Below are 13,150 nucleotides of genomic sequence, written 5' to 3'. Positions count from 1 at the left end.
CTGCCCGCATCATGAGTGCCCCACCCACAGTGCAGCTCCCTCCCCATTCCGTAGCCTCTACACCTCCCACCCCCACAGCTGTCTGCTGACTACACACGTGATGTGTACGTTGCTGGGGTCCTGTAATTATTTTTATGGTCTGATGGGGTCCCAGAGCAAAATAGTTTAAGGACCCCTAGTCTAGAGTGTACCCAGCCTATGGGCAATCAGAATCAATAGAACTCCCATAAAATCTGAACAGTCCACTTTTATATTCCCTTTACAGGTCATACAGAGTTTTAATATATTGATCTGACAGTCAAATCAATGGTGATAAAGAAACACATCCTTGCTATAGGTTGCTATAGAAACACAGCCTTTGTCATGTAATCTATCTGTAGACATACACCTATAATGTAATGTGTTGTGCTCATACATTATCTACTTCTTTCTGGTATTCATTCTGTTATATATGCCACAATGTAACTTTGGCACATATGAGAATGTTAGCGTGCTTGTAGCTTTATTATCAGAATTTGCAAGTCATAAGGGTTTATTTAATAATTCGTAATTTGTTTGTATCATCCCCTCCTCCCTCCAGGTTTTCAGTTAGGAAATAAATCACAATGCAAAAGCCAATATACAACTGTTGCATTCACATCCACTGGGGCAGATGTATGAATTAGCATTACTGTAAGTGCATTTCTGTACTTAACGCTAGTTAGCTAGGGGGATTACATTTTTTGAAATGTACTAAAAGCTAGGGACAGCCCGCCAAGTAACTCTCGGCAAGGCTGTCCCCTGCAATCCCCCTGTAATTAGCATCCGGGGCGATGTATTAACCACGTTAAAGACGCTAAATCGCCCCAGCCGCTTTGCCAGCTCGGAGCCAGAAGCAGGGCTAGCGTTGTCCCTGCAGTGTGGATATGACCACGTTAGCCCTGCTGCTGGCTCTGGGCTGCTCACGAGATCTTGCGCATACCCAGTAGGAGGAATCGTAGGAGAAATGTAATAGCAGGCAGTGCAGGGCTTTGAGTGAGTCTGCCTTTATTTTTACAGCACCAGTCATTTACACAGCGAGACAAAACTGTGACATTAACAATGAAAATATCTAAATGCAATCCCCTTGCACTTTGACGGACAGGAAGCCGGCGTTTGTGGGTGGTAACCAGCCATTTTCTGGGAGTGTCAGGAAAAGCGCAGGCATTTGAAGGGAGGGTCTATGATGTCAGTGCCGGTCTCGGTCAGCCTGTCTCAGTCGCAGAGTTGTGGAAGGATCATAGTTACTCACATTTGCACAGACTGGGACAATCATTCATAGATGAGCGAATTGCATATGGGCTTGCAGGTAATATAGAATAGCGGTCCATTCACAATTCTCTTGCAGATTTGCATGGGGTGGGTTTTCTTTCTGACTGAGTGGAGGCTATCTAATCGCAGTCATCTGCAACTTTGTGAATCAGTCCCAAAGTCCAGCCCAGCCTGCAAATCACAGGCTATTAAATTTCACCCCGATTTTCTTAATTTCCGATGTGTTTGCATCATTTTTATTAGCAGTCAGTTCTAGTGTGCATGTGTGTATATATACTGTATGTGTGTCTGCACGTCTGTTTTAAAAAAATGAGTGTTTGTGTATTTATTTGTTTATTATGATTCTGTAATAGTATTGGCCTTTTCTATACCCTCAGCTGTTTTTAATTTTTGTTACTGTATGACAATTATTTTTTTCTTTGCAAGCAAATTATCTGCTTGATGCACCAAAGAGTTTGTCCTCTCCTACTGGAAATGGAAAATGTATGTGAAGCAGTCACGGGCCTGGTAAGATAGGGATACCCACACTTAATAGCCTGAGCACCAGCTGGCCAGCCCAGTCTTTCTATCAGCTTAATTCTCTTTGTGCAGCCACAACACACCCTGCTGATAATTATAGACACAAGTGCGCCAAGGCAGCAGGAAAACCTTTTAACTATTTTGTGCAATTGATTTTATCCACTTTCCCCACCTTATAATACAGATATTTGAATAAAACAAAATTAGCAAAGTGCCAAATTGTATATTATGGGGACCCTTCTTATTTCAATGTAAATATTTACATATAACCACAAATAATGAAATGAGTAACCTAGTGTTCACTCTAATTCACTACATTGTTCATTTATATGGAGGGAGGGGGACACTGCATGGCACACAGTGGGTACTACTCTGGGTACAAGATCTTCTCCTTGACCTTGTATGTACCATACACCTTGTACCTATTATTGATGTCCTGCAAATGGCACAGTGTATTCTTGTTATAATAATAACCAAAGCAAGGGCTCGGTTTATCATGGGGAGAAACCTTTGAATCCAATGAAAATTTTGGATAGTTTTTTCCTATGAAGTCTCTCCAGCCAATGGAAACTGCATGGGAACCTGGTTAAGAAGGATTCCATTGGTACAGGTCATCTTGCTACGGGATAGTAGGAGCTAGCAATGGATAAAAATGCTTTATACATTTAAATAAACAAGTCTTTATCCTGTTATTTTGGGTGTTCATAAACCCTCTAATCCTACCCAGTGGCAAACGCAGGATTTTCAGAAGGGGGTTTCCAGAGGGGCGGAGCAAAGCACGGAGATGGACACTTAGGTGACCCAGTATATGCCGGGTCAGTTAAAGTATTATAGATAGACCAAATGACATAAATAATAAAAACAAACATACAGGGGCATCAACAGCAGTGTAGACCCCTGGGCATAGCAATGTATTGGGGCCCCTACCGATCCTCCAGCGATAGGGGTGGGGGAAGCTTTGATGTCCCGTGGGTGGTAGGGGGTATTCTATCAGCTGCTCAGCATGTAGGGCCTGGATCAGTAATTTCCACTAATTACCCCTTTACTGCACAGATGGTGGGAGATGGGGTGGGAGAAGGGGGCATTGGGCTGAATGAAGGGGCCCTGATACATAACTTCCAGGGTGGTAGAGGATGTTTAATATGCAGAGGAGGGGTGTATAGTGGAGTGGGCTTATTATTCATAATTTTCTGGTGGGAGGACAGCTTGCTTGACTGCAGATATCTCCAGTTCCCGGAAATAGATTTCTTAGATTGTAATGGAATTAAAAACTAGAGAATCCCACCTACCAAATGGTATTGGGGACTAGGGGATCAGATTTCAGGAGGCAGAGCAATCTGCCAACGAGAATATAAAACTACATACCAGGTGTGTGGTGCTGGAGCAGTAACCAGCTGCTGGAAGGCTGATATCTCTGGTTCTGGGAACAGTAGAGACAAGCTACTAGTGTCCATCAAAGGGGGGGAGTCCCAGCTTTTGGAATATACCCTCAGAAAAGCTCTACGTCAGACAGAACCTGAAATATCTGACTGGGAATGGCAATTAACAGGCTTGGATGGGGACCACTGCTTTGAAGTCAGATATCTCTGGTTCCCCAGGGCCGATTTTTTAAATTCTTGTACCCATTTAAAGAGGGGACCCTCAGCTTTCAGCCTAGGGCCCTTAGACTTCTGGGGGGGTTTCTGGGTACTCGTAAACCCCCCCTGCGTGCGCTACTGCTACCCGGTACTATGTAAGTACTCATTGGTGTAACTATAGTGGTTGCAGGAGCTGCCAATGCTTTGGAGCTGAGAGAGCCTGGACCCAGGTTATAAAGTTGAATTCCAATTACTCAGTTTTTCCAACTAAGCAATTGGGTTTGATCCATTGCCCAGCCTGTACTGTGTGACCTTACATTTTCAGTGAGAGGCGTGTGTAATTTATGTCACAATGGTAAGGGGTACTGTAATGTGGCATAATATGAACTGGAGGCCACAGTAATGTGGTAAAATATGAACTATAGGGCCCTGTAAATATCATAATCTGATCTGCTCAGTGAAATGTGGAGGACGTTATAGTGATGCACAATAAGAATTAGGGCAATGAGATGCTACACAATATGAAATGTAGGCACTGCAGTGTAGAATAATATGAACTGAGGACGCTATGTGTTATGATGTTAATTGGGCTACTGTGTGGCATAATCTATACTGGCGGCCCTACAATGTAAACTATGATGGCACAGAAAATACATTAGTGCCCATCTATGGGGTATAATATTAACAAGGGCACTATTATGGTTCAGAAAATGAACTAGGAATCTATTATTGGGCATTCAATTATTAACTACTGTGGAGAGGTGTCTCTCAAAAATCAAAGTTCTGGTTGCGCCCCAGTAATAACTGTAAATTTATTTGCTTACACCCCTACAAGTACTGTAAAGCTCTGGTTCCGCTCCTGTCATTACTATAAACTAATCTGAGCTACTGTAATGTGTGTGTGTGTTCATTTCTGGCACACAACGCTAACTACGTGACTTTCTCTAGTTCCGAATAGTGAATAATGTCCATTTTTAACCGCTAAATACAATTGAGTAGGCAATGTATATGAACAGGTTTATGAGATTAACAGTGCTTCAATTATCCATGTAGCCGCTAAAGTCATTTACCCCCATATATAGTAATTGGGATTCTACTGTATTTGAAATTTGTTTAAATTGCTGGAGTCGCCACAGTTGGCAAGTAGTGAAAGGGCCAGAGATCAAGCTTCAAAAAGTGATAAAATGGACAGCAATATCGAGACAAACATAGTATCATACACAATAGTATACAATCAGAGATCTATTTGTACTGTAGTGTCTACAGAATTGGTAACTGGCAATTTCTATCTCTGCTTACAGCATTATTCGCAGACAGGTTAGTGCCGAATGTAATATAGTGGGACAGTATAGAGTCAGACTGAGAAAGGGGAGGGGGGAGGGGGCGTGGATACATTTAGGCAATAAAGGCTTAAGGCTAGGCAGTGGAGGGATAAGTATGCTGGAGGGAGGGCAGTTAGGCATTTAGAAGGGGGTTAGGGCTAAGATGCAGGTTGGGGGTTAGGTTTAGGCAATCAGGTGCGGTTAGGGTTAGGCACTAGCAGGGAGGTTTAGGGTCAGGCTGCAGGGAGGGAGGGTTAGGTTTAGGCTCGGATGAGTGAGGGTTAGTGTTAAGGGGGGCAGGGCGAAGGTAGGTATATTTATTGGACCCTCCTCGGGATTCCCTCCTTTGGGATGCTGGTGTCGGTACTCTGACTGCCAGGGTCCCAATTTCTGGTCATTCGTATGCACTCCTTTTAAGCAGTGCTACAAAATCATCCAAAAACGTGCCCCCTACAGAAATACCCCTCACTGTTATTATACTGCATATGGGCAGAGCCTGCACATGTACAGAAATTATTACTCACATTTCCATAAACACTCAGGCTGGTAAGTCCACCCATAGACCACTGAAAACCTGCTAGAAATCCTGCCACCTATGCCTGCAGTAACCCAGTAGAGCAGTGGTTCCCAACCTTTTTGTCTCCCGTACCCCTTGATTAGGCTTTTCATTTATGAGTACCCCCTCGTGAAATTTTTAGGGGGCGTGGCCTAAAAAAGGGGTGTGGCTTAACAGGGGCAAGTCATACTGGCAATGACGAGAAAAAGTGCAACCACTTGACCACAATATAAGCTCAGCCCATTCTGCGGACAACATATAAAATAACAGAACCTTGTCAAATCTCTATTACTGAAGCAACAGACATTCCAACGGATCACGTTAGCCTTCCAATAGTGCCAGATACACATATGCCCCCAAAAGTGGCAGATACACATATGCTCCAATGGTTCCAGGTATGCCCGCACAGTGCCAGAAACGGGAATGCCACCACGGTGCCAGGTATGACCCCATGGTACTGGGTATGTGCCCACAGTGCCAACAATGCCCCTACAGTGCCAGCAACAAGTATACCCCCATAGTGCCAGCAACAAGTATACCCCCATAGTGCCAGCAATGCCCCACAGTGCCAGTAACAAGTATGCCCCACAGTGCCAGCAATGCCCCACAGTGCCAGTAACAAGTATGCCCCACAGTGCCAGCAACGCCCCACAGTGCCAGCAACAAGTATGCCCCACAGTGCCAGCAACAAGTATGCCCCACAGTGCCAGCAATTTCATCACTTTTCAAAGCCTAGTAAATCTGGCCCTATGATACTTGCTTTAGGTTGGGAGGTACACGCTAGGTAGGCAAAGGGCTGCCCGTAATGAGATCTATATATATATATGAATACTACAGAGAAGAAAGGCGGGTGGACATTTCCCGTACACAGCACGTATACACCCAGCTCACAGGAACCCGCACCCAACCCGCACATCCCTACCGGCCACTCGCTCTCCTCCGGCCGCTCCCGCCAGATGGTACATACAGTTACTGATATCATCCGGCGGTGACATCAGCCTACTATGGAGACCGGTGAGGATCAATCCGTACCTGCAGCACGGGCACCTCCCTCCCCCCCCAGACCCACGTCCCTCCCACTTTCCAAACTATTCTTTGCACTGCAGTTACTTAAGAGAAGGCTGCCTGCCTATGTGCTGCTGCTAGCTGGCTGGGTCATATGCGCTGCTGCTAGCCAGTGTCCTGTCTGACTGCCGCCATTACAGGCCGGGCCGCGGCGTACCCCCCAGCGTGTGGACGCGTACCCCCAGGGGTACGCGTACCACAGGTTGGGAACCGCTGCACTAGAGGACTGTGCATGGCACCACAAAGGTGAATAGGCATAATGCCATGCTGAGATGGTGTTATGTAGTGGCAGGTTTTACCTATGGGCTGCAGGAATGCATGTTCCCCCCCTTAGTAAATTTGCCACCCCGCCCAGTGTCAGTGACTCCAGATGCAGTCTGTGAAGTTCTCCCTGACAGTCACCTGCATTACAGGCATTCCCAATGTGAGGTGTTCCCTCTCTCCAGGAATGCTTGTCTGTCAGGGCCGGATTATAATGGAGGCACAAGGGGTCAGTGCCCCTGGGCCCCCCTCTAGCTAGGGGCCCCCTGTGGTTGGCATGTATTTTTTTTTTCAGCTAAAGGTTTTGTGCATGGGAGTGGGGTAGTGCTGCAGCTTCACCTATCTGCCAATGTGACAATGATTAATGGTGCTGAGCATTGGGAGCCAAGTGTGCAGTGCATTACTGGGAGTTGACTAAGTCCCATGACACTTTGCACCAGAGGGTAGAGGCTGAGACATTTGTGCTGAGCTCTGATTTTTGGAGCTCATTACATGCTTCTCAGGCCCATGGAGAACAGCAGCAGCAGCCTAGTCATGGGAGGGTTTTTAATCAGTCAGCACTGGGACTGTGAGGTCTCCTACAGAGTAAGGTGCAGAGGGACAAACACAGGCTTTTCATGTGGTATGTATGTATGTATGTATATATATATATATATATATATATATATATCCCCTGAAGTTACCCATTGACCAAGTTTATACTGCCTTTACTCTGTGTTTTGACAGTGTAATTTCCCCCCATGCAGTTTGCGGCCAGTAATGACAAGTGCAAGGGGGCCCCCCTGTCTAAAGTGCCCCGGCCCCCCCGAAGGCTTAATCTGGCACTGTTGTCTGTGCTGCAATAAGCAGAGAAACCACTCCCTGCCTTTTCATGCAGCCCTAGCTGGCTTCTATGGGCTGCAACCGGTGCGGTCCACAAAAGCCAGGAGTTTGCGCATGCATAGTTTCGTTGCTGCTACTAAGCATGTGCGGGGCCTTCTCTGTGTTGTAAAGTTCTGAGAATTTTTCTGTTTTCAGGTATGCAGAATACATCCCATTATAATGTCTATTATTAAGTGTGAATTCTAATCTGGAAAGGCCATTGTAATGTGTGAGAGTCTTAGGGGTATATTTACTAAAGGATAATTTTGAATCAATTGACAAAGATGAAAATTGACCTTTAATAATTCTATACACCTTAGTCCAATCAGAGGTGTAACTACGTAGGTTCATGCTTTAAACCGTTAGATTCACTCTACTAGAAAACAAGCCTCATAGTATAACTGGTATATATTGTGAGAACCAGTTGCATTCCTCTATACAGTGTACTGTCCGGTGTCCTTTATACAATGTTAGGCTTATATGAGATCCACTATTTGTAGCTCTTTAATTTGAGCCCACTTCCTAACTGTCCCGGTTATGAAGGACCTCTAAGGTGGCAGACGTTTGTACAAAGTGAGCCTTCTGTTTTTCCTTCTAGTTATTTCAGAAAAATCCAGTAGAAACTTTGTATCTGAGAAAATAGTCAGATGCCGCAGATGGCAGAAGTGGCAGGAATCTGTAAAACATAACCACCCACACTTTGCCACTAGGCATGTGCTCCTGGTATTGCTAACACTCCATCATTGTACTGTATATGACATTTTCATAAACCATTTAATAGACTTTCATTACCACTTTAGCCTCTTGGGTGCAACCTTCCTTTTGTATTTAATTGTGCAACACATTTTATCTACAGTCCAACATCATTGCATTTGGGAATATATCTAGCAGTGCAACAGGGAATGTGTTAATAAAGATTTAAATAATCTAAGTGTATGAGATCCAGCACTGATAATTCAAGCTGTGTTTTATGATGTCCTCTCTATTCAGTAACTTGTGTCAAAGATATAAGTAGTGTTCAGAAAAATAAAAAGACCATGGTCAATGAGAAAAGCCCAGCATGGCCTCCACAGAGGTGTGGCTCACTTTTTTTATTGCGCATATAACATCCCAGCATCATTGGTGTCATGTATAAAACAATTCTGGTTGCATTTTAATTATGGTTGTGGAGACCTCCGTGAGTTAGGAAGAATGATGAAGTCCATACCTGTAGAACTGCAGTAAGTGTTTCTGGTGGATCAAATGCTACAGTTGTATCTTCCCTGGCAAACGTGCCCTAGCCACAGAACAAGTGTGGTCAGCTAATGGTTTTATTATCATCACATTGATGCTATCCATTTGTTATGGATTTCTACACAATGCCTGAATTTTCACACAGGAAACTAATGCCCTCTGTTAAATTTGCTTGTATACTGAGGAAGGAGGGTGTCTTGGGTATTTTATTTTTGCTATATAACAGATCCCTTTTGCACATCATGCAATTCTGACTCCCAATCAGGCTCCCACCAGCCAACACAGCAGGAGACTGATGTAGAGTAGCGGTGCATTAATGAGCATAGTGCCAGCTGAAAGCTCAATTTGAAAGGTCAGTTGGACTGTAAAAGTAGAGAACAAGCACCCAGACATGATGCCCGTTGTTTGATTATGAGACTTTGTGAAACTGTGTGGAAGATAGTATGTGTAAAGGCCCATACAAACTTGCCAATATTCAGTGCAAAATCGCTCAAAACGGGCGTTTTGAGTGATTTTTGCGCTGAAAATCGACCAGTGTGTATGCCTCAGCGATGAACTGCTAGCGATGATGCGCGCTCCCGCACCATCGCTAGCAAACTCGTCCGTCTGCTGGTTTTACCAGCACGTCTACGGATGATGGCTGGTTTTTTAGCCATCAACGGTAAGTGTGTTCGGCCGCCGGGCTGAAAGATGACAGACATTCAGCCCGGCAGACCGCCCCCAGAGCCTGCTCCACATGGAGTATACTCACCCTGACACTGACCGCGCTGCGTCACCCGCTCCCCCGCCCGGTCACACAGCAGTGACAAGCTCAGCACTACGTATCCCACAACGCCCCGCTCTGCTCCCCCAGCCACACATCATTCACAGTGTCAGCGGGCCGGCACTGACTGAGAATGCCCCGCCCCGCTTCCTCCCCCTGCACGGAGACCAGCAGCAAGGTCTCCTACACTGCCCACCAATGATTATTAGACAGTAATATATATATATATATACATTGCTGGCATAGGCCAGCAATGTATATATGGCACCACTGTATGTATAACTGGCACCACTGCCCACCAATGTTTTTTTTTTAAGTATAAGCCAGTAATATATATATATACATTGCTGGCACAGCAGTTCACGCAGGGGAATTGATTTCTCCTACATGCACGGCTGCAAATAAAATTGTAGCCGTACAAATGGGTGGGATTTTTAGAGTTTTTCTGAGGTTATATTCCAAAATCTCGAGATATCGGCCTTCCAGCAGCTGGTTACTGGTCCAGCTCCACACACCTGGTATGTAGTTTTATATTCTCATTGGCAGATTGTTCTGCCTCCTGAACTCTGATCCCCTAGTCCCCAATACCATTTGGTAGGTGAGATTCTGTAGAGTTTAATTCCATTACAATCTAAATAATCTATTTCCGGGAACTGGAGATATCTGCAGTCAAGCAAGCTGTCCTCCCACCAGAAAATTATGAATAATAAGCCCACTCCACTATACACCCCTCCTCTGCGTAGTAAATATCCTCTACCACCCTGGAAGTTATGTATCAGGGCCCCTTCATTCAGCCCAATGCCCCCTACTCCCACCTCATCTCTGTGCAGTAAAGGGGTAATTAGTGGAAATTACTGATCCAGGCCCTACATGCTGAGTGGTTGATATAATACCCCCTACCACCCGCGGGACATCAAAGCTTCTGCTCATAGCCCCCCCCCCCCCACCTTTGGAGGATCGGTAGGGGCCCCAATACATTGCTATGCCCAGGGTTCTACACTGCTGTTGACGCCCCTGTATGTATGTATGTATGTATGTATATATATATATATATATATATATGTGTGTGTGTATATATATATAATGTATGTATGTATGTATGTGTATATATATATATATATATATATATATATATATATATATATGTATGTATGTATATGGATAGATATATATATATTATTATTATTTTATATACATTTGGTCTATTTATAATACTTTCACTGACCCGGCATATACTGGGTCACCTAAGTGTCCATCTCCGTGCCTTGCTCCGCCCCTCTCTGGAAACCCCCTTCTGAAAAACCTGTGTTTGCCCCTGACCTCCCACACTTAGTCCACGCCCCAAACCTCTTACTGGGGCCCGGCATACCTCTCGGCTGCCCTGCTCTCCACCATGAAACACAGTTCTTAAGTAAAGCTCTTCTAGCTGCAGTAAGTATTTAGGTTTGTATCAATGTCTTTGCCACAAGTAGAGAAGGTGAAAGTTAATCAGCTGGTTCCGCACTGTGAGGAAAATGTATGCTTCCAGCAGGAATTTCCTGGCTGTGTTCTCTGGTTACTGTATGCAGACTCACACATGTTTTCTGCAAATTTCTACAGATGAAGACATGAATATTCCGAAAGCTCTTATTGCCTGTTCACCCATGCATTTTAATGGTGTTAGTCAGGAGCAGGTGAACCGGACGTAGCCAAACCAGTTTCAAATTTGAGCTGTAATAATGTAATTAAAGGAAAAAAAAAAACCAGGAGCATAAGGACAGAGGGAAGGAAGTAAGTCATGTGCTCAATCCGAGGCAGTGCTAGCAGCAGCAGCAGCAGCAACAGCAAGTCATTAAGCCAGACTGCACCATTTTTATTCTTATTCTGCGATGAGGTGCTCGTGGAATGTAAAAGACTCCATCCACCCCCACTGACTTCACAGAGGTGGCTTCTTCCTGGCTATAGTCAGAGGACGCAGGCTGTATGGAAAGGTCCCAGAAGACCTTTCTGGTTTGGTGAGGAGTTAAAGGATGGTCTGTCAGCTGGTCTGATGCTTGTGTTTATTTACAGTCAATGAAATCCTGTGATGCTTCCAGCATGAAAGATTTGATGCTGTAATCTTTTTATCTTCTAGATTTTCTATATTTTCTTACTGACACCTGCTATGAGTTAGGAGTGATTGTTTCTGTGTTCCGTGGGCATTGAAAGGCGCTCTCACATCTGATGGGTCCTGCAGCATATGGACACAAGCTGTAATTCATCTCTGCATTGGAGGATTACAGTGGAAAGTTCTGGCTGACAGCCACAGACTTACAGTAGTGGGAGAAAAAAATCAAAACGCAACAACTGGATTTTTATTATTGTGGTAGAAGCGGAGTCCTTGAAGCTGGTGCTTGTGTCTTTTCAAAATGGCTCATGGTGCTGCTTCTATTAAAAAAGTACGGGAGCTGGACCTGCTAACTGTGGATGACAAAGAGAAAGAGAGGGAGAGGGAGAGGAAACGACGTAAGATCAATAGGGATCGAGCAGATCGAAAACGTAAGGTATGAAGATTTGCACTCCCTGCGTACAGCTCATGGTCACAGATGTGCATACAATTATCATGGGGCACTGGTCTCATTCACCTCGCTGATTAGCTACGCCCGTCTGCTGTCCATGTCTTCCATAGTGCAATGTTTCTCTCTCTGCCTGCTCATCCATCCTCCTACCATGCATCTTTTGTCATGTACATTGGAATAAGGGCTTGTCTTTTCATTAAGCAGTGACACAGGAGCTGCAGGTATAGATTCATACAGTACTTTACGTAAGGGTTATTTCAATCTGTTGCTGAATGTAAGCACTGTGTGGATGTGTCCTGTACACCTCCCTCACAGAGATGCAGAGATTCCCTGCATCAGTGAGTCTTCTGTGCAGACCCCACCTTCCTCTTGCTTGATCATATCAGCTGGGCATTAGGTGATTGCAGAACAGCTGTTGGCTACAGCAGATCACATTCTGTACTGATACACATAATGCAGATACAGGTGCAGCTCTCTGTGATCCCTCCTCAACACAACTCATCGGCTAATCATCCTAGTTCTAAGGCACAGACATTAGATATATGTGTATAGGTTACAAAATGCTGTCTCTGTAATTTGGAGATTCTCTCTGTTCATGAATAAACATGCAAAATCCTATGTGTACGTTATGTAGAAATGTATGTGTGGCAGAGACAGACAGGTGTGTCATGGCAAAGCTGTAGTGTGCGTTGGAAACAGCTGTGCATAATACGGAGATGCTACAGTCCCTTACTAGATGAATGGTGCATTATCAGAATCATGCTGTCATTTGCCTTATTCATTTGCTATATATATATATATATATATATATATATATTGCATAATATGCAGATTTTTTATGAAATGTAGTTACATTCTGCAGCAAGCATCTCATGGAAAAGAGATGGTGAGCATTGATTACCTCCATCTCAAGGTGGTGTAAGAATATGTCTCATTTTTGCATGGCAGACAAACTGTCCATCTATTTGAGGACATCTACATAAAATATATAGTAATATACTGTATTCAATCTCGACCTATTCCAGATTGTATTACTGTGTGGTCCTTCAAAAATTATAATCCGGGGCGTTCTAAAATCTATATTAAACTTCTTATTCCAAACAAATCAGCTCAAGAAATATATGTGGTCCTCCCTGTGTTTGCACCATTCTGCTTATCTGTGCATA

At 44.3% G+C, this 13,150-nt stretch overlaps 1 protein-coding gene across 39 annotated transcripts in view; it reads left to right on the top strand.

Annotated features, from left to right (window-relative positions):
* Positions 1–13,150, top strand: part of ANK2 (ankyrin 2) — a 486,040-nt gene that overhangs the window by 268,259 nt on the left and 204,631 nt on the right. For 13 of the 39 annotated variants that reach the window (XM_083174513.1, XM_083174511.1, XM_083174504.1 and 10 more), the window contains exon 1: positions 11,261–11,969. The exons of 12 other annotated variants lie outside the window; for them this stretch is intronic. In XM_083174513.1, the coding sequence (XP_083030639.1) occupies positions 11,835–11,969 (135 nt within the window). In that variant the 5' untranslated portion in view covers positions 11,261–11,834. Of the gene's footprint in view, positions 1–11,252; positions 11,970–13,150 lie in introns of those variants that run through there. 14 more of the 39 variants (XM_083174492.1, XM_083174509.1, XM_083174500.1 and 11 more) reach the window with 5 other exon arrangements.

The sequence above is a fragment of the Crinia signifera genome, chromosome 1, assembly GCF_055691185.1.
Source record: "Crinia signifera chromosome 1, ASM5569118v1, whole genome shotgun sequence".
In the NCBI taxonomy this organism is placed as follows: Eukaryota; Metazoa; Chordata; class Amphibia; order Anura; family Myobatrachidae; genus Crinia; species Crinia signifera.
Note: the sequence above shows the minus strand (reverse complement) of the source record. Positions and strands in the feature narration are given on the sequence as shown.